This window comes from Taeniopygia guttata, chromosome 7 (assembly GCF_048771995.1).
Source record: "Taeniopygia guttata chromosome 7, bTaeGut7.mat, whole genome shotgun sequence".
NCBI lineage: Eukaryota > Metazoa > Chordata > Aves > Passeriformes > Estrildidae > Taeniopygia > Taeniopygia guttata.
In genome coordinates this window covers 978,563-999,811 of record NC_133032.1, presented here as the reverse complement: position 1 = coordinate 999,811, position 21,249 = coordinate 978,563, and the positions used below count along the sequence as shown (strand labels likewise).

The 21,249-nt window shown below is 45.8% G+C and overlaps 1 protein-coding gene across 1 annotated transcript in view; it reads right to left on the bottom strand.

The window, feature by feature from the left end:
* Positions 1–21,249, bottom strand: part of ABCA12 (ATP binding cassette subfamily A member 12) — a 104,852-nt gene that overhangs the window by 77,543 nt on the left and 6,060 nt on the right. The window contains exons 2-3 of the mRNA XM_072931868.1: positions 10,897–11,059; positions 232–616 (exon numbers count right to left, since the gene is read on the bottom strand). Coding sequence (XP_072787969.1) covers positions 232–300 — 69 coding nt within the window. The 5' untranslated portion in view covers positions 301–616; positions 10,897–11,059. The remainder of the gene's footprint in view (positions 1–231; positions 617–10,896; positions 11,060–21,249) is intronic.

Genomic DNA, 21,249 nt, shown 5'->3' with positions numbered 1-21,249 from the left:
ACACTGTCCTGAGGGAACAAGAGAGGCATCCCTAGAACTCAGTCTGGACTCCTGAGCTCCACACAAGACCCACCTTCACTTCTGTGCCATTCCCTTCCTTCCTTCCTTCTGCTTCTACCACCACCCTCCCAATCTAACAGCACAACCTTCCTCTCTGCAGTGCCCTCCTCGCTCCTCAGCTCCCAGTGTTTCCAGGTTGCCCTTCCTGCACTCCTCTGTTCCCACACTCACCAGCTGCCTCTTGACACTCAGCCAGTTCTTCCAGAGCAGGATCCTGAGGTGCTGGAAGAGTGCAGCCATCCTTGGCTCACCCGACCGAAAGCGAGGGGGCTGCGTGTTCCTCCTCCCCACGCTTAGGAGGCAAAAGTGGAGGCTCTAACCAAAAAGGGCATCCAGTGTCCAAAATCCAGGCCTCTGCCTCTTCCCCACAGCATATCTCTGAAGCAGCTACTCCATCCACTTGTGGCTGCTGTACTCCCAGGAACTGTGGTTCTTGTCCTCACAGCAATAGCTCCTAGCAAATTCAACAGGTTCTTCCTCTCCGAGTGGGCGGGCAGATGCAGCAGCCTGCCTCCACTTGTGTTAATTACAATATCCAGCCTCTCCTGGATGCTCCCTGTTGGGAAGGGTAGATAAATATGATTAAGAACCACAATAGTACAGCCAGGACGAATATAACGCTCCCTACTGGCTGGACAATTACCCTCACCTACAGCGGGGTCCAAAAGCCAAATGGACTGTTCCATCTCACCCCCCAGAATGTATGGCTCACCCCACACCTGTAACCCTCCCCTGAACCATCAGGTGCCTGTGACCCCATTGGCCCAGGTCCTGTTCCAGCCCACCTTGGAGCACCCCTTGATAAAGGGTCTCCGGGGGGCTGGATGTCCTCTTGGAACTTCCCCTCTCCTCCTGGAGCGTCCTCTGGGAGTCCCTGCTCCCTCTTTGTCTCTCCCCTGCCCCATCACCTCAGGCCCAGCCACATGCTGCTACACAGCACGAGGGAGGGCCTTTCTGCATCCTGAAAAAACCTCATCCCCCAAGAGCAACCACAGAGATCTCCCGTCTGTACCCACCCAAATCCGTCCGTGGAACCCATCAAACGTCTTTACAGCTCCCTGTCCAAGCCCTCCCTGATAAAATGGATAGCATTCCAAAAAGATGCTTCTGCTTAAACAAAAGGTGATGCATGCCTCCTCCTCCCCATGATGAAACTCCCTGTCTGCCCACACACCACTTCTGCTGGAGAGGTGTCATCAGCAGCAGAGTTAGGCCACTTGCCAGGCCAGTCTGACTTCCCTGAGTTCACAGGGAATGCCTGGGAAGAAGGCATCCACAACCACAGCATGCATCTCAGGGACTGATGTAACTGCTTGGCTTCCTGCAGCTTCCCTTTCCTCCAGGAAATCGAGTCCTGGGGTTCTCACTGACTGAAAAGCATCAAGTCCCCTGAGAACGGGTCAGATTTCACAAGACTTCAGAGCGCTACTGTGGCTTGAATACTCATTGTTCAACTAATCACTGAATTTCCAAAGCTAGTGGTACCTAAAAAGAACAGCCAAAGATGAGAGGAAAGACAAGAGGCAGGTACAGTGGAAAGCAATGACAGCACAGGGAACTGCTCATTGCACAAAAGGACCAGCATAAATCTGAAATATGGATTTGCCTGATGGGCTCTGGTCAGCTGGAAGAGTCTGGTCCCCCTCAAGTGTCTGCTAACACCGAGCTCATCCTTGAAGCACCTGGTAAGCAATGGAAAACATCACTGTTCTCAGTATATTCCACAAAAGACATCCAAAAACATTCCTGTGCATGGCATTTCTTTCAGCCACAAACTTCAGGCCTCAAAAATGAAAACCATCTTGAAAGAGTCCTTGCCAAACTCCACCCAGGGTCCAGAGTGGAGGTGGCTGCAGAGTTTTGATCCAAGGGTTGCTGAAAGCACTGACAGGAAGAGAGGAGAGGAAGAGAGAGATGTAGTATTTGGTGAAGGGAAACAACTTATCTGGATTGGTGAGGAAGCACTGCAAAGGTGGGAATGACAACAAATGCAGAACAGTCCCTGCCCCAACATACCTTCAGCCTAAATAGATTGGACATTCCAACAGTGGGAGTGAAGCTGGAGCTAAAATTTACCTAAAAGGCTTCCCTGGTATGGTTTTAATAGCAATGGGAAGAAACCTAAATGTCTAACCTTCCAGGTCTACATTACCTTTTTTTTTTTTTTTTTTTTTTCTCTACTAAATGTACTTAGGAGGGAGAGGGATCTCGTTTGAGTCTGGGAGTTGAGAACAAGCATTGCTCCTTGGGACACTTCCAGTTCAGCTCCACATAGGAGGCATGGCCAGATTCACTGCATTTCGTCCAAACAGGATTTGCAAACTTCATTCACTTCCTCTCTGGGGCTGAAAAAAGAAATCCAAATATAGATAATTCTGCTCTGAGGAGGTAAGAGAGAAGAAATTTATAATTTCACCATTCATTGCCTTGCCAAGGTCTTCTAAGGCAAGTGTCTGATTGCTTCTTTTTGGTATTCAGTCAAACAACTGTTTCAAAAGAGCACTATGATTGGGATAATAATTTTCCCAAGCAAATGCACATCCTTACTTCCTTTGTGATTTGAGTCAACAAACATTCCCCTTGGGAAGTACCCAAAGGATAATTTGTTCGAGATCATCACTGTAAAATCAGAATAACTCAATGCCAGTTGGCTCTCAGAGCACCTGCATTCAACTCCCCAAACACCACAACATTCCTGTTCCAGAAGACAAGATGAGGACTTTATTAAAGCATTATACTCTTCTGCTTTTTAATTCCTGTACTTAATAATTCCTGCAGATGGCACAGGAGGCTGTGGACAAAGTGACCAGAGTGCCAATGTGCAAATAGCCAGAGGGGGAAAGAAGGGAAAGGCCAAATTCTTCCATCTCCTAATACCTCCTCAGTTGGTTTATTCCTCTGGTTGAACAATAGGGCTCTTCTGGGCTGAAGGGCAAACCCACTGAGGGGTGATTCAGACCACTGAGAAGAAAAGTAGCATCTGTTTCTGTGCCCATGGAGCCGAGGAAGCTCTCAGGGGAGCTCTGAACTGTGTTTTTATCCAATGCAAATGATTAGAACCATGATTCATCCCCTGTACTGCAGCTCACATCACTCTGCAGGGGCTGCAGCTTCCAGGGCAGGAGGAATCACCCCACAGAGCCAGAACTCACCAACAGACCTTTCCTTGGATGCTCTTTCAAGTAGAGGAGTTTTTATTTCAGTAACAATGAATGCATTTGTGCTTCCCAAGTGTGCCCAGCTTCCTCTATGAGAAATAAGGCAAATGATGCAATACAGAATAAAGCCCATGTGTGAATGATCTGCCAGGGTGCTGGAAACACTCTTGCAGGACATGTCCTTACGGGTCCCACGTGTCAGGGCTGGCAGCTGTGAGTGCCACAGGCAGCAGCGTGGCAGGGATCCATGAACAAACTGCTGTGGAGGAGCTGCTGCACAGGGTCAGTCAGGGGGTGTTGGGGGCTCTCTTCAGCCTTAACACAGCGGGGTATGAGAAAAAATGGCCACACTTACAGTTCATATTTCACTGGTTTTTTGGCCAAAATAACAGGTCCACACAGCAGCACCACAAAATGCAGCTGTCTGCTCATGAACACTCCTGGCTTGGCTGAGAAATACATGGGGATCAAACCTGATAGGGCAGAATATCTACCCCCTTGAAGTCAGTGCCAGTCTCTCTCCCTGGAAATGCTGAAAAAGACGTGTGGATGTGGCATGTGGGGACATGGTTCTGAGGTGAACATGGTGGCGGCTGCACAGACATTTGGACTTTGAGGTCTTTTCCAACCTCACCAATTCTGTGATTCTAACATCACGTGCCCTTGCAACACCAAGGAAGGTAACATTTAAAAGTCTATAACCAATTTAAAGCCCTGCCTCCCTCGCAGGTGGAGCAGCAGTTGCCTGACAACTTGCCAGAATTAGGCAACACATCACTGGATGATGCTGCAGTGGTGTAAGACAAACTGAAACACCACTTGAGAAATGGTAAAAAATGGTTTTTGTTGAGCAGCCCATGGCATTCCCCAGGAGAAGCTACACATACTCTCTGAGAATTACTCCTAGTTCCTTCCAATGGCATGGCAGGAACCTGGAAATGCAAATTCCTACACATTTCCAGGGTGCCTAAATTCAGGCAAAAGACATGGTTTTGAGAGAGATGCTCACTCAGCGTTTTTTAAAAACATTCAGAACACTCTGAAAAACTAAAATGGGCAGCACTGTTTTTAGTCCCTATGAAACTGCAGGTGATATGGCACCACCAGGGTACCACTCTGCCACCAAACACATTTCCACTATTGGTTGGTGGTTTCCCCCCCACATTAAAATGCATTTGCAAAGCAGCTCTTCCTGGAAGCAGTTTTCCCTCAAGTGATCTCTCACTGTCATCAATATACAAGGATTATATCGCACAGGGACTGCTCCAAAGAGGTCAAGGAGAAATGTGCAGCTGATTTTTGGCTCAGAGTTCTTGGATATTAACTCCTTATTCCGGCAAGGCAGCCTTGTTTCCAGGAACAAATCCCTAGACCAAGTAGAGCTTTGAGATACTCTTGATAGCAGAGCAGATGAGCATGAAAATAAATTTTATTTTAGCCTGAGTCCAAGCTTCCTGCAAATGAATTAGAGGCATGACAAGCTGAAATATTTGGGACAGGATTTGCAGAAGAGCTCATCATTGGGGTTTTTCCTCTTATGTCAACAATGCTCTGCTGGAGCAGATTTACGAAAGGGCAAGGAAATGTGACTTTTGGTTTTAAAGCCATGGTGCCCTCTATTCAGAAGTTCCCAGCCAGTCTTTCACCCTACTCCTTTCCTCCCAAGGTCACCTTCAGCCACATCTGGTCCTAGCAAACCCACAGGTGCATGAATCATTTCCCACCACACCCAGCACCGAGGGCCGGATTTGTGAGGCTCTCACACACACACACACACACACACACACGTACCTTGCTACAGGGTTGTTTGCAGGCTCCACACTCCCCCTTTTCCAGTGGTTACAAACCCCTGTGATCCCATCAACACCCAACACTGCATCAGGATTAAAAGTTAGTCAGCAAAGACTTGTGGGCACAAAATGAGCAGCGAAAGGCAGCAGCTGCTGGTAGATCCTGGCAGGCACCAACAAACCCTGGTACAGCAGAAGGTCACCAGCAGAGCCACCCTATACTCTATTCCTGCTCAGCAATGCACAGTTCTTCAGAGCATGCAGTGGAGCCACTAACTTGGGGTTTGTTGTGCTCATACAGCTATGGGTGGGGCCTGATTCATTAAAACCCTTTCTAAAAGGTCTTATCCTTGGGGCCATGGCCCAACTCCCAGTCTACACAAACCCACTGAATCCCAAGGCTGGAGCAAGTAATACGGGATTTTCATTAGGATGTCCTTTGACCCTTCCTTCAGATCTGATGCCAACAAGAGATGGCTACCAGCATCCCAATCCTGACATTTCTCATTTATCATTCTTTGTACTTTCAGCTGGTTTCCAATCTGCCAGCAATGCTCCTGTCCCATCACGTGAGCCTGGACAGCTGACAGATGGACTAATTAGGGATCACACTATTCATAGCAAAGCTGATAACAAGGTCAAAGCAAGGTCACTGTGAAAAATAGATTTGACTTTGCAAAGAACAATTGGTATTTCCAAGGCTGGGCACAACTTGTGTTTTCCAAACCAAAGTGTCAGCAGAGCTGCCCAAAAAAACTCCAACAAAACAGCTTCCAAGTTAAGAGGCCAGGGCAGGATGTGCTTGGGACAACAGCTGCATCACGGATGGGCTGTTCTGTATGCAATGGAACGTATTTCCTGAAATATTAAAATTCTATTAAATTAATAAATTAACTATATTTGCACATCAAAGGACGTTAAATCCTCAGTCATGTGGATTTAGTAAAGGTTTTTTCTACGTTCCATAACGCAGTGGTTTTTCCCAATATACACAATCATGCAAAAAATAGGAAAAACCATAAATTTTTACTATATTATGAGATAATAAAACACCTACTTAAAGGTTTGCTCAGATTCAGCAACTGAGATGTGAGCAATGTTTGTACTGCCCATAGCTGGAGTGCATTCACACATGTTCCTTCCTGTTATGGGTAATAAACATAATTTGCGCCATTCCTTGTATGGAATATATAATGTTAAATACTTGTTAGATTATACCTCGTTTGTACTAGGCGCGAGTGAGAACCCCAAAAAACCGCAGTTCCACTAGCCCGCGAGGGAGGTGGTCGGCTACGGGGGAAGCGAAAGGACTCGGGTATAACTCACAACACGCATACGACCTGAAACTCTGGGAGTTACGGGGATCCACCCACGGACGGGTCGGGGGAGGGAAGGTACGTTCTCGTGGACTCGAGAAATTGGTAACCTCACTGGCTCTGGGCTCGGGGAGCCCAGGAAAACAGGTAAAAGAGAGCTCATTCATTTTCCAGCCGAAAAACCCGCAGACCGGTTCGCTGTGTGGTTATTTAGGTTGGCAAGGTTCGGTCGGGAGAAGACCGGTTTAAACACTTGGTAAACTCAGTCCGGGACAGGACTGAAATACACATTTTAGCACGCAGGTAACTGACTTCTCGGAACAACTTGTGGACACTGACTTGGAATACGGTAAGAAAACTTTAAATATGGGACAAGGGAACAGTAAAATACCCCTTAAGTTAATGTTTAGAAAGGCTGCACAGCTCCGTGCAGCCGCAGGCAGCGTGGCTCTGCAGTTTTTAAAACTCGCGCGGCAGCAGCAGACACGGCAGTGCCGGCTCGGAGGGAGCGGGGGGCTCTGCCTGCCCCTGCCCTTCGCAGCGGTGAAGACAACTGGCTGCAAGGTAAGTACGGGGCAGCTGCCACCCCCATACCAAATTCCTCCATCACAAGCACAAGTCTCGGCAGCCCTCCCCCCCCCCGTCCAGATCGGTCTACATCACCCCTAATGCAGAAATATCAGCTACAGACACGCTTCTCAACCTTTCCCCCCCATCCCACACAACACGGGGACAAACACACACACACACGCTTCTCACTGGAAAAAAAAGGGAAAAAAAATCTTCTTTCGCCAGTAGAACTCAGTGTAAGATGAGGAGAGAAAACACAGAAGGTAGCGATAATGAAAGGAACAAACCTGATCTATTTAAAAGAGTCCCAGTCTTCCCATACAGGGAAGGTAAAACCACCCAAACATGAAAACCAGAGCTACCTCAAAAGCCCCCAGGGAAACCGGGACAAAGGACAAAACAGGTAAGTGCTCCTGAATGCTCTTACTGTAAATCTTTTTAGGTTATTCAAGAACCACAGTCCAAGGACTGCCTCCTAGATGTATCAAAGGTAAGGATTTTATGACTGTCATTGGGGCTAACGGGGAGCCCTTTCAAGTCCCTGTCCTAAGGAATGTAGAAATAGAATCTGATAATAAAATCTGTGTTGAGGATGTTTTATTAGTGGAAGAAACAGAATACAATTTATTGGGGAAGGATTTAATGGTAATATTAGGAATAAGTATAATTGCAAAAGACTCACAACTCATGGTAAGTTTATACAACCTAATACTGAAGATGAAAAGAAAATTAACCCCAGGGTCTGGCACACTCCGGGGGAAGCTGGAAAATTAGACATGAAACCAACTCACATTAAAATTAAGAGACCAGAAAACCCCATAGGGGTAAAACAATAACCCATCTCTCTAGAGAGAAGGAAGGGATTGAAACCAATAATCGAGGACTTAAAAAAGGGGGCACCTTAGAGCCCCGCATGTCCAGACATAACACACCTACATTAGCAATACAAAACCTGATAGCAGTTACCCACGGTCTCTAATCCTTATACTCTATTATCGTGTAATTGACCTAAAGGATGCCTTTTAGACTTGTCCTCTAGTTGAGGAAAGTCAGGATAATTACATTGCCCCCCCAGAAAGGAAATCAGGAAATTGCTGGGGCTTTGGGGTTGTTTTTTTTTTTTTTTCAGACAGTGGATCGAAGACCTGACTGGCCATTTTCTGGTAAATAGCCACAAGGCTAAGATTGTTCTAATTAGACTCAATAATCTAAGTTTTAGTTTTTTTCTTCTTTTCCTCTCATATCAGAAGGAATTAAGGGGGAAATTACAAACAAAAGCTAAAATCGTTATTGTTGAGTGTCATAGGCGGAACAACGTACCTCGCAGTGAGTACCTACGCCAGTGAGGCATTTTAAACAAAAGTGTGCGGCTCGGCCTGAGTATGAAACCACAGACAAAGATTCCTGCTGCCAAGAAGATAATTTACCCCGCCGCTGGATGCACCCCAGTGGGCGCTGGGAATGGCAGAGGGATCCCAGCAGTGGGATTAGTCTGGGCGAGCCTGAGCCTAGCCTCATGCCTCAGTAACCTCCCCAATCCTGGGAAGGGAGAACCTGGTGGCAGATACCCAGAGGAATCACCTCCTACCTCATGGAACTGCAGCAGGGGTAAGCCTAATAAACGTTGTCTTGACACTAACACTCAACAGGGGGTGTACAAATTCAAAGAGAAATCAAGAACATACCTTGAGATCGGTCAGTCAGCTCATAAACTACATCGAAGGAGCACAGGGAAGTTTCAATTCCAGTTTGTAACAAATGTAATCGTACTGTATGGGTTGGGGGAAAGCAGGAATCTGTCTTTGTTGCTTATTTCCAAGCTAAACCAGTATGTTATGATCCGAATAAAATTAGTATATGTGTAATGGGGGGAAAAACCTACTGGGTGGGAAATAACCTAAAGTATGAAAACAGGGTACCTCTAGAAACTGAGCCAATCATCCTGGACCTCTTAGGGGACCAGGACGACAGGGTTTGTCTACAGTATGATAAGATGTTCTGTTTTACCAAGGACAAAGAAGGGATGGATCCAGAAAGTAAGATGAAACAGGTAATGCAAGAGGTAAAAGACAGAAGCTGCCCTAGGAAAAACAAATCAGGTACCAAAAATAATACACTAGGAAAAACAAATCAGGTACCAAAAATAATGACAGTAGGAGAAGAAATTCCTCATAGCAGGGCGGCTGAGGCCCTAGCAAAATTTGAAGGACGAATAAAGGGTAAAGAACAAAACTATAAAATTTACCAGGAAATTCCAGATGTAATAAATGAAAGGGAATAAAAATAAAGAAATCTTGGGATTCAGTAGAGGTAGAAATTAGGGCGCAAATTAATGAGTTAATATAGAAGGTGGGGGATTGTTATGGGTAATAAACATAATTTGCGCCATTTCTTGCATGGAATATATAATGTTAAATACTTGTTAGATTATACCTCGTTTGTACTAGCCTCCCCCCCCTTCTCCCCTCCGAGACCGGGTGTATGTTGGAAACTGATTTACAAGTAAGAAGATAGGGCTCGCCAGGAGATGGGCCATGTCTGGAAAGCTGCGGGAGACCCCGGGCGCTGATCATCGTGTGAACCACCCGAGATGGATATCTTGGAGATCCCCGGACAGATACATGTAAATGCAGCTTCCTGTAAATTTCATCACGGGATTCAACAACTCCGGACACTGAATTATTCTCCCTCATCTCCAAAAAAGAAAATCTTATTAACATATGGACTCTAAATAGAAGAAAAGACTGATTGCTGAAATCTTGGCCTCAGGTGGAATTTTCCCTATAAAACCCGCTTGTGCCAGGATGGAGGTGTGTGGGCATGGAGGAAAACCTCTGCTGAGGCTGACTCCTTGTTGCACACCCAGGGCCGACCCCGGGCTCGGCTCTGTTCTTTCCTTGTGGCTGGCTAGATAGAATTTGATTGCAAATAAATATTTTATTTTTCATATTAATTTGGCTGGACAAATTTTCATTTATAACACTTCCCACAGGACTTCCAGCCCAGACACTTAACATATTCTTTCTCTACTACCTGGTTGCACATTTCAGTGAAGAATCTACAGATCATTTCTGTGGGATTTATCCACCAACAGGCTTGGAAGCTATGGGGAAGGGCAGACAGGCAACTCCACAAGCTCAATCTCTAGAAGCAAACAGCAATCTGAGAGCGTAGTCTAAGGACATGGAGCCGCCACACTCCTGCTTAATAGGCTTCTAGGGTGACTATCCATCACCAAGTCACCTGGGTGTTATTACAAAATCGGCTAATTAAAACCACACCCTGGGATCTAAATGAGCATAGGGAGTGCTGATGAGTAATGACAAGTTACACAAAGCCTGTCAGTCTCCTGGAGCTGGGAACTTGCTTGCTGTAGAGAAAAATAAGTGTTGTAATAATCTCTCACAAGCACCATAGTGATGGAGGAGCACAGACAGGAGCACAGAAAGGCTTGCTTGCCTACAGAATATTTCTGAGAGCTCCTTCACTCCTAGCAAAGGAAAGGTTAAAGATCTCTTAGGTCATTGATAAAAGGCAGGTGTCCCAAAAGAGGGTTTGATTCTCTGACTCCCAGGGTGGAGATGAGCAATCTTCACTGAATGGGCAAGGAAGGTGGCTCTGCAATCAGCCTGGGAGAGAGTGCTCACCCCTCCTTTCCCTAATGACGGTAGCACCAGACACCCTTCCTGGGAGGAATCAGCCTGGTCCTTCAGGAAGTGCAGTGCACAGGAGAAGGGCTCATTATAAGGCATGCCCTGAGTTTATGGCCTGCATGCCAAAGCCCGTGTGTGCCTGAGCACAAGGCACAGGGCTGGTCCTTGGAGAGCTGGGGAGCAGGCGTGGGACACGTGCTTGCAGAGGCAGCTCCTTGGGAGGGGCTGTAGGATGTGCTGGAAGATGTGCTGCCACCCACATGGGCCTCACCTGCACACCCTGAGCTTGCAGCTCCCCTCTCCCTGACACCTGCATGCCCTCACTGAGGCTTCCATGATGTGTCCTTACCTTGGGAGGTGTCCTGTGAGATGCACATCCCTGGATGCCCAAGCAGACAGACCCCACTCTGGATTTACACCTCAGAGAGTTGACTTACGCTGTAGTTTCACTTTTCAAACAGAAATGAAATCTTGAGTTGATATTGTGATTTTGCTGTCACATGGAAGTTATCCTGGGCATGGAACAGAGAAAGGAGAAATCAATCTGCAGTACTGCTGGATGGATTTGCACAGCAAGTCCAGCAGCTTCTGGATAGCCAGATGGTCAATCACACCCACAACCAGCCATGCTTGGTGGGCACAGAGTGATGCACCATGCAGGACCTCCTCAGCAGGTCAGACAGGTCCTGTTTGTGCTGGTCCATTCCATGTGCACTGTAAAGCTGAATGGCAAGTTGTCTACAGCCACAGCTCCAATATCTGGCAGGCCTGGCAGACCCCTTGGACTATTAGCAAGGCTCTTTGGTCAATGTATTCTGGACTCCTTGGTCTCAAGTCCAAGATCTCGCAAGTATCTTCCTGGGTTTTGCAGCTTTTGGCCAGAATTTCCCTCACTGCCAATCTGGATGTTTGAAAATCTCCAAGAAGTGACATTGTTTGTAACCTTGTGGTTTCTTTACCTTGGCCCCCAAAAGTTTGTCCAGAAAAAAATTTACCTTCTAAAAGCCTCTTATAAAATACCCCTCAAACCCATCCAAAAGGATGAGTGTCCTTTTGGATGCCATTACAACGACCACAATCAGAAATGTAAGCAGCAGGACCAGTGAAAAGGGAGGAGCACAGGACAGACATTGTGCCCCTGGCTGAAGATGAACACCCTTGGGCAGGAAGTTACAGTCTGTCTTCAAAGGGCCCCAAAGAGCTTTATTATTTATGGATGGCATCATTATTTAGAGTCCAAAGGTCTGCCCATTTTCTCCAGCTTGTTTCAACAAAGATCGAAAGAAGATTCACCAGTGTCTTCCTCTGCATTGCCAGAAGCTAGTAGTAACAACAGTAATTGGGGCTCTTTACAGTCAAAATGTTTCTGAAAAACCTTTTCTAATTATTTAATAATGAGACACTTGATGATGCACTAGAAGCAACATTCATTGCCTCCAAGAGAACAGAAGTATCATCAAATGTTTGCTTGAGGAAAAAATGCCATGGAAGAGGGTGCCCTCTGTAGACAATAATCCATGTAGTGGAAGGAGCTAATGATGCCTGCCTTTCCAAAACTAATTGCAAGGCAGACTGTGATAGATATATACCTGTATCTCACTACAAGTGGGTGAGCAAGGCTCAGTTTTGCCATCCTGACAACTGAATGACAATATTAAGGACTACTGATGGGATTGGCAAATGAAATTGTGTATTTATCTGGGATATAACTTCTTCCTAGAAGCTAAACCAGAGGATGAATGAGGAGACAATATCCAGCATCAGGCAGATGACACAGTAAGGCATGAACCTCCTCACCAGTTCAGGCTGTTTGACTTGGGTGAAGAGACCTGAGGTGCACAAATAACATGTAATAGCAGAAATCAGCAAAAAGATGATTGTCTCCTTTTGGAAACATTTTTCCTCTCAGCCCATGAACAGCAAATTAGGGACCCCATGATACCTAGACATGGTCTTCATTTGACTAATCCAGCTATTGTAGAATCAACAATTTATCTCCTGCATTTACATGAAACAAATTAGACACAGTTAATTTGGAACAAGGGTGGGCTAGCAATGGGACAAAATACTGCAAGCAATTCTGCGCTGCAGGACTATTTTCAGATTGCTTTGGGCACAAAGGCTGCCCAGGAGCTCATCAGTTGGAGGCAGGCAGGAGCCTTGGGGCCCCACCAATGTAAAACACTGAGTTCCTATGCCTCTGGTATTTATGGAATCTCCCCCTATCCCATATGTTAATGCCATTTGGATACAACTAGATATTTTGTGAGAGTGATCTTAAATTCCATGGGAAAGTTGATAAAAACCATAATTTAAAACATCCTGATCAAACATTGGTTAAACAGTGGGCTTGGGAAGGGAGAGATTTTGGAAAAAAAAACCTCTCCGGCACGTAAGAATGTAGAATAACTCACACACACATAGCTACACACTGTAGTGTGAGAGCACAGGGAGTTTCAGCATCACCTTGCCTTGATTCTTGAAGAATTTCTCTATTTGCTTTGATTCTTAAAGGCATACAGAGCTGTGGCTGCAACGCTTGGAGTTCACTATGAGCTGAGCTAGAATGGTGTGTCAGCTAACCACAGACACATTTCCACATTTCGTCAGTTCTCCTTGGAGTATGAGCAGGACAAACTCAAATCTGCCTGCAAAATCCCTGGAAGAAACCATCTTAAAATGTATAGCCCTTACATACCCAAAGTTTAAATAACGCACTTCTACAATCATTTATACACATGCTTAACTCCACAGACAACTGAAAAGTGGAACAGCTCCCCACAAATGAGAAGAAAAGCCTGTGGAAAAAATCCCTGCAGTACTGGGGCACCAGCTGGGAGCCAGAGGCCTCTCCTGGATGGCGGGAAGGCTCTTGGCACGCTGTGGGTGCAATGCAAAGCACCACCAAAGTCAAACCTTCATATAAACACTGGTTAGAACTACTTCATTATTCAGATCTCAGAAAAGCTGAGGCGTCAAACACCTCCTTTCTTACAGGAGATAATGTGAAAATCCCGCACTGCCTTTTTCCTGGACTGGATGCTGGGAACTTCCAGGCAAGACCCTGTATTATGCATTGGCTTTGAGACTTTTTTTCCTCAATGTCTATAATCACAGAATGATAGAATGGCATGGGTTGGAAGGGGTCTTAAAGATCATCTCAGCCTAAGTTCCTGCCAAGGGCAGGTGCTACTTCACCACTTCCCCTAGACAGGTTGTTCAGAGGATGCACAACAAGCACAAGCATCTCTTGCAGTTATTTTTTTTCCACAGGCAACAACCAACAGCCCCAACCCAATTCCAAATGCAGTTTGGTTCAAGTTTCAAAAAGCTTTCATGTTCTGTCTGTGGGTGTGCACATTTTCCTTTAGTGTGGCTACAGCACTGCATTTGAAGGGCTAGATTTAATTTTTAATTTTTTAATCTCCAAGGCAGTTATCTCTGACAGTGAGTGTGTCACAGGACAACATTTCTTGCAGGGATTGCACAAAAAAGCCTCCAGCCTCTTGCCTTAACAAGCTATGTGACCCAGTGATGTTCAGCATGGCACTCCTTGTGTTTTACTGCTGGCTGCAAAGATTTGTTTTCAGCCTCTTTCAGTGCCAAAGGTCTTTATTGCTAAACAGCCCTTGCTGTTGAGAAATACATGAATTTAATGTACTCATACTGGAATGCCTGCTTGGAAGGTCGTGGAAATTCAACTTAAACTTGCAATCATCTCTTTCTTCCCCTCTTTTGCATTCTGAGTTTCCTCTTTGCTGTTTATAAACCATTTCCTGAGCTGGTTGCTGTAGCTGGTGCTGTAGCAGCTCTTAATGAAGCAGGCAGTCACCTCAGTGCTGCTCAGACACATGAAAGGGATGATCTGGAGGAGAAAGAGGCAGTGGCAAGTCTCATAAAAGCAGCATCCTGCTTGTGCTGCTTTGACAAAATGTGAACTAGTTCCATTCATCCTGACCAATTTATTAATAATCAAAATCCATCCACAGAAGAAAGCAGTGCTAGCAACATTTTCCTTGGCTGTTTGGCAAGATGTCTGTAGGGAGGACATGGAAGCATCTTATGAAGAGGAGCACCAAAGCCCATCCTGAACTATTTCATACCTGGAAGAGGTCAAGGAAGGTTTCTGGAGGGCCTGTCTTTGGAGAGGAAACAGAAATCAGGCTTTTGAACATCCTGCATCAAAGCTCTCTTGCCTGTGCCACTGTTGCCTCTGTACCTTTTGATATGAAACAAAAAGCTTCCATGACAGCTACCAGCCATTCCAGGAGTGGAGCTCTCTTACTACACTGGGAGAGAAGTTCTGAGTATGAAAATGTGTCTGTGAATTTTTAAATAAGTCTGGCACCTTTCACGTTGCTTTTCAGCAAGCACTCTCCACTTCCAGCAGGAGTTCTGACAGTTTACTGGGAGCAAATCCTGTCCTGTATTCTGAAAGTACATTTGCAGTTTTATGCTCTCAGGTATTTCATTTTTCTCCCTCGTGTTTCTGGTGCTGGCATGTGGGATATAAGTGAGAGTACTCCTTTACTTGAAGCAAAAGATTAATTTTCAGCTTTCAAAACTGAAAAGAAAAGCTGACAACCATGGACTCTAAAAAGACATGGTAATCAGAAAGGCCACCACAATGTTTGAGTGGTTTGGGGTAGTAAAACTTTAATTGTGGCTGTCCCTCTGATGGTTGCACATGGGAAATATGATTCTAAGAGTTATGCTCCCATGGTCAGTGAAGAGAAGCACATGAAGTAGTTAAGCTATTAATGCTCCAAATCTGATCACCAAATATTGCATAAGCTGCTCTCAAACTAGTTACAGATTCAGTATTATCTGCAGAAATAATAACAACCAGCATTTGGCAGCCTCAGAGAAACCTACTGTTTTCAAATGGGCTGTTCACAGCAACCCCAAATAGACAAAATTAATCTAATAAGGTGTTCATTATGTATCATCTATCAGCTTGTGCAAGTGTCAGCCCAGAACTCAGGACCACACCTGACCTTTTAATAGACACGTTTTTCTAACCACCACTTTCCAGCGGGCTGTGTTGTAAAGCAGCTTAGCTTTTATCCTGGTGACTGATCGAAATATCCCTCCTCCCCTCCAGCGCTGAGCATCCCGCTCCATTAATGCTCCACAACTCTTATCACACCTCCTCACTCCTGCTCCTGTGATGAAGGGCAGGAGGAGCATTGTGCCTGCTGCTGGGCTCTCTCAGAACATCTCTATTGCAGGTTCAGGCTGTTAGAAATGGAGCACAAAAAGCACCAAGCACAGAAGCAGTGGGGAGATGAGAGGAGGGGCTGTCTCTGGCAGGTCAGGGCTGCTGGGATGGCCCATCCACGTCAAAGCCCAGGGACTGAGGTGAAACATCCCCCAGGTCAGGGCCTGACTCACAGGCACTGACGCAAACAACCGCAGCTGTTAAATGTCACTGCCTGTCGTGCCCCGGGTGACACCCGGCAGGGACAGCCCTGTGCCAGCACTGCAGCACACCCCTGGCACCTCCCACAGGCAGCAGCCAGCCTCAAGCCAGGGGCTGGGGACACCGGGATGTGTGCCCTGCTGCAACCAGGCTTTGGCAGCAGCCGGGACTCCTCAGCCCAGTCTGGGGGGCTTCCATGGTGCACTGAGGTCAAGATGCTTCAACACCATTAGAACTAATCTCAACAGCAAAAGGGGTTTGCAAATGGGACAAGTGGCACACCAGTTTCTTATAAAATAAATCATCACAATGCCTGGAACACTGACTCCTGAGCCAGAGCAGCAAAGCATGAAGCCATAGCCTAAGTTTGCAAATACGCAGCAGCCCCAGAAATCTTGGGGCCTGTTCACAGCTACTGCATGTGGTTTAAGAAGTTCCTCTTTTAAGGCTTTGAGGGGGGCTCAAAGTATCTTCCCCACTGTGGAGGAAGAGAGAGCTGTGTGCTCCAATCTGGTGAGACCCTACCTGCAGAGCTGCCTCCAGCCTTGGGGGCCCAGCACAGGAAGGATGTGGAGCTGTTTGAGCCAGTCCAGAGGAAACACCAGGATGATCAGAAGGATGGAGCACCTCTGCTGTGGGTAAAGGCTGGGAGAACTGGGATTTCTCAGCCTGGAGAGAAGGCTTTGGGGTGACCTGATTGGAGCTTCCAGTGCCTGAAGGAGCTGAAAACAAAAATGAAGATACTATTTACAAGGGCCTGAAGTGCCCAGACAAGGAGGAATGGCCTCCCACTGACAGATAGTAGGTTTAGATCAGATGTTAGGAAGAAATTCTTCCCTGTTAGGGTGGTGAGACCCTGTCACAGGTTGCCCAGAGAAGCTGTGGCTGTCCCATCCTTGTACAATGCCAAGTTGGATGGTGCTTGGAGCAACCTGGGACAGTGGAAGATATCCCTGCCCATGGCAGGGGGTGCAACTGGACGATCTTGAAGGTCCCTTCCAACTCACACCATTCCACGATTCTATCTCAAACCCAGGGCAAAACTAGAGCCATTCATCTGAAGTGATGCTATGAGGTACTCCCTGTTTTGAACTCCATGGTCTCCTGCATCACCTTTCCAGTGTTCTCCCTGGCCTTGTGTGTCTGCCTTTACCTTGGCTGCTCTGTGAGGTGACAGTCAACTCATGCCTAAGTGTGCTAACAAAGAGAGACACAGAATCATAACCAGCTTTATCTCTGGCACATTAAAGTCCAGCCCACATAGGCTGGGGGATTTTTACTATGGAACGTCCTTTCCTTTGGGGTTCAGTTTCCTCTCACTTGAATCAATGATCATTTGTTACATTAATTCAGAGACAGAAATCAGCTACACTGCATTCATGCTCTCTAATTGTCCAGCCAGAAAAATCAATGCTTTTATTGAATTAGCCAGTTGCCACAGCAAGTTTTCTTTGATTTCTATGGTTCCCATGAATCAATAGGAGTCTGTCATTGCCTCTAAGTGGAGCAAAGTCAGGCCCCAAGTCAGGTGGCTGGATGACAACATAAATCTTCCTGCAGAGTTCTGTGCATTAGGGACGGCTCGGCAATTTTCTGAAAAAGTACCTCCAATGATTTCCTCCCCTGCCTCAGCAACTGCTCCCAGCTCCTAACTCCACCCCTGCTTATCACTGCTCATCTCTCACGCTTTGTATCCTCTGCTTTCTTGCCTCCTTATCAAGTTTTTTCTGTGCCGTAGGCAGGACCTCCTGCTGCTGTCTCTGTATTGTTTTAGGTGCAGGTGTCTGTGCCAAAACATCTTTCCCTGATAAACCCAAATGCCTCCTCAGGACTCCCTTCCCTGTACTGTTGGCAGTAAGTCATCTTTAATCACACTGTTGGTCCAAAATTTCGTTTGGTTTGGGTTGGGTTGGTTTTTTTTTTTTTTTTTCAGAAAGGTAATTTCGTTGCTCTTTTCCAGCCTTCCCATAAAAGTGGCCATTTTTTATCAGCCCAGCTGGCTGGGAAGCATGACTCATACATAAATTACCTCTTTTACTGCCTTCCTTCCCTTTGTCAGCCCTTCTGCTGTCAGCTACCTGGGACAGGACCATTATTCTTCAGTGTTTAGCAAACACTCTACACATAATGGGCGATACTGTAAACAAATGAAAATCAGACCTGAAATCAAATGCAAGCTGACTGACAGGACTTTTGTGAAGCCCTCTGAGCTCTGCAGGGGTTTAATCAGCTGTGCTGCAGGGCTGTGCTACAGGGGCTCTCTCTGCCTTACTGCCGTGCTCAGACAGGGTCCCAGGAGGGGGATGGCCACGGAAATCGGGTCTTTAGCTCTGTAACCCGTGGCACGCTCGGCTTGGTTAAGAACGATCGGTGCCTTCCAGCTGAGAAGAACCCTGTGACTTATGACTGGCATGAGATGATGGATAGCCCAGCACTTACTGCCTAATCAGAATTTCTTCCAGGGAGATCGGGGGAAGTGATAGAAATTAATGCTAAGGAATGGCAAACTGCAGGAGATGTCAAATCTGATGGGGGAAACTTCCCAAGACAAGTTGGCCCTTTTTAGTGAGGGCAGAAGCTCATAAAAAATCCCATGCAAACAAATTTTGGTCATGCTGTAAAGAGAACACAGGGAAAGGCAGAGATTGTAAAGATGACTAAGTGCTAATCTGAGCATGAGTGAAAATCAGGGGGAAACAGGAAAGCAAGTTCAGAGGGCTGCAGTATTTCAGCTACCAAGTGTGAATACAAGAAATGAGCAGCAAAACTGCTGCATGGCATGGCACAGCTCAACTGGCTGACCATTATGCCATCAAACCATTATGAATAGTATTGCATGGTATTATTTGTAGGAGAAACAGCAATGCTTTCATAGTACCAGCAGTGAGAAGCTTGTGAATATACATGTGTTGGAAGTGGATATTGTTTCTGTGGTATTGCCTACCCCAAACACTCATAACTTTTAAGTTAGGCTCAGGAAGTGGTGCAAGTGGCTTGAAAATCGATGGGCCTATAAAAACACTCCATACATTCTAAATGTTTCTCTTCTAGTTTTCAACCTTCATGGTTTATTTCTGTAGTGCAAGGGTAGAGTCTGCTCCAAGTGTCTGCAACAGAGCCAGAGATTAGACTTCAAACACCAGACTTCCCTCAGCCTTGTGGTTTATCCCTTCTTGGGAATACAAGGAACCCCATGGAATTCAGCATTCAGGATCTTCCCAAGATGCTTAGAAGAGGATCTCTTCAGCCTAAAATGTCTGTGATGAATAGAGCCACCCTCTTTCCAGATGGGATGACGCTAATGACCCAGCAAAACTATGAAGTGTGTCAGCAAAGGGAGGTTTTGGCAGGGAAATGTCAAAGCTGAACAAAAATACAGGATGTGAATAATTAACCATCCTTTCCCCAAACCACAACATTTGACCCAAATCTCAATAATTAATTCAGGCGTAAAAACCCTTTCACATGATTCTATCATGTTCTTAATTCCTACTCTCAGTGTGCTCCTTGCCATGGCTTACGGCATCAGTGGAATTTGAGGCTGCCTAACACTGGAATTTCAGTCCCTTGCAGTGGTTAATTTATAAAAGAACTTCCCATATTCTATTTGAAGGATTTTTATCTAACCCACTGGATTAAGCTGCCTCTTACCTGGAGAAATAGTTCTTCTCCCTATGTGTTTGTTATGATGCTGATGTGTGCTCATGAGATGAGTTAAAAGGAGTCTGTTCCCAGGTCTGACAAGGTGTGCATTTATGTGGAAAACAGTGTAAATAAAACCAACCAACCAAAAAGTCCTGCTTTCCAGCTCTCCAGAAATAGCTAAATGTTGCATATTGTCAGCAGAATTTTATGTTTTGGGAATTCTGTCCCCAGCATGTTTGCTTCTTTTCATCTAGACAATAAAACACAGCAACACAAACTGAAGTGTGACCCTGTCCTTATTTGTCACCCAAGTCTTAACAGAGAATGAGATGAGGTCATAATTATGTGATTGATGATAGTATCATGAATTAAAAAGCAGGGCTGGAGAAGACATTAGTTAGACAAATTGAAGAAAGTAAATTGAAAGTCTGTATCTGTGTTTTGCAGGAAGACCCATTAAATTCCCTCTGGCCCTGCTGCCTTGGCCTGAGTCCCAGGCTCAGGTTTTACCACCAAACGCATACAGGGCCAAAATTGTCACCCCCATGTGTCTGCTAATTTAGCTCAGGAAAACAGCTCCACACAAAACTCCAGTGGCTCCAGAGCTACTGAGCACAGATGGGCACAGGGACACAGTTTGTATACCTGAAATGCATGGAGACAGGTGGAGGAAAGCTGCACTACAAGCAGAGCCAACACTGATCCTGCCCTTGCTCCAAGAGAGTCAGGAATCATCAGGACACGAGGCATGAGCAGCACCACTGCAGCTCCAGGTTAATTAGTACCTGCCTCAGCTCTGCCTAATGAGGGGTGGTGTTTGTCTTCCCCATCCTGAAGGCTCCCTGCTGCTTCCAGGTGGATTTGCCACTTGAGCGCGGGTGCTCTGTGCCCAGGATTGATGGAACTCAGTCCTGCCCAAGAGATTTCATCTGTGAACAGGCTTTCCCCCCCTGTTTCATGCAGGGAAACTCCAACACCCCTCACTGAATTTGCACTGGCTTATCATAACCTTGCATTTCCCAATTCCCAAACAGCTGTACTAAACTAGCTCAAAATATTAATGGAACCTAGTAAATGGAACAGAAGCTACATGATTAAATCCTACTTTCCTGAGAAGTAGTATCTGGGAAATGACAGTGCTTATTCTAGAACCTGGAAATATTCATTTTAAGGCCTCCTGAACAACTTCAAATACTTGGTTTTTAATGAAAAGCTGAGAAACTTGGCTTTGAGGTGAAAAATGAAAAAGCTTGATTCAATAATGTTTTCTGGGGGGAAAAAAACCCCTTCTTTTTCTAGCCATAAAGCATCAGGAAGATGATTTTGAAAAGCCAGGACTTGTTCTGTGACTTGAGACTTCTTGTGACTCAAGACTCCGAGCAAGGAAGGTCAGAACAGAAAGAAGGAACCACAATGATTATGAATGCAGGTCATAGAAGAGAACAGCATTTTCAGAAAGCACAAGAAACTCCTGAGAACCCAAAGCCATTTAGTTTTGAACACAGAGAAGAGACAACATTTATTTTCAATTTTTTGTCCCTACAATTCTTCATTTAAATGTTAACCCTATTTCTAAGGCCAAAATGCAGATACCTAATACAGTTACTTAGGAAGAAAAAAAAGGAAAGGAACAAG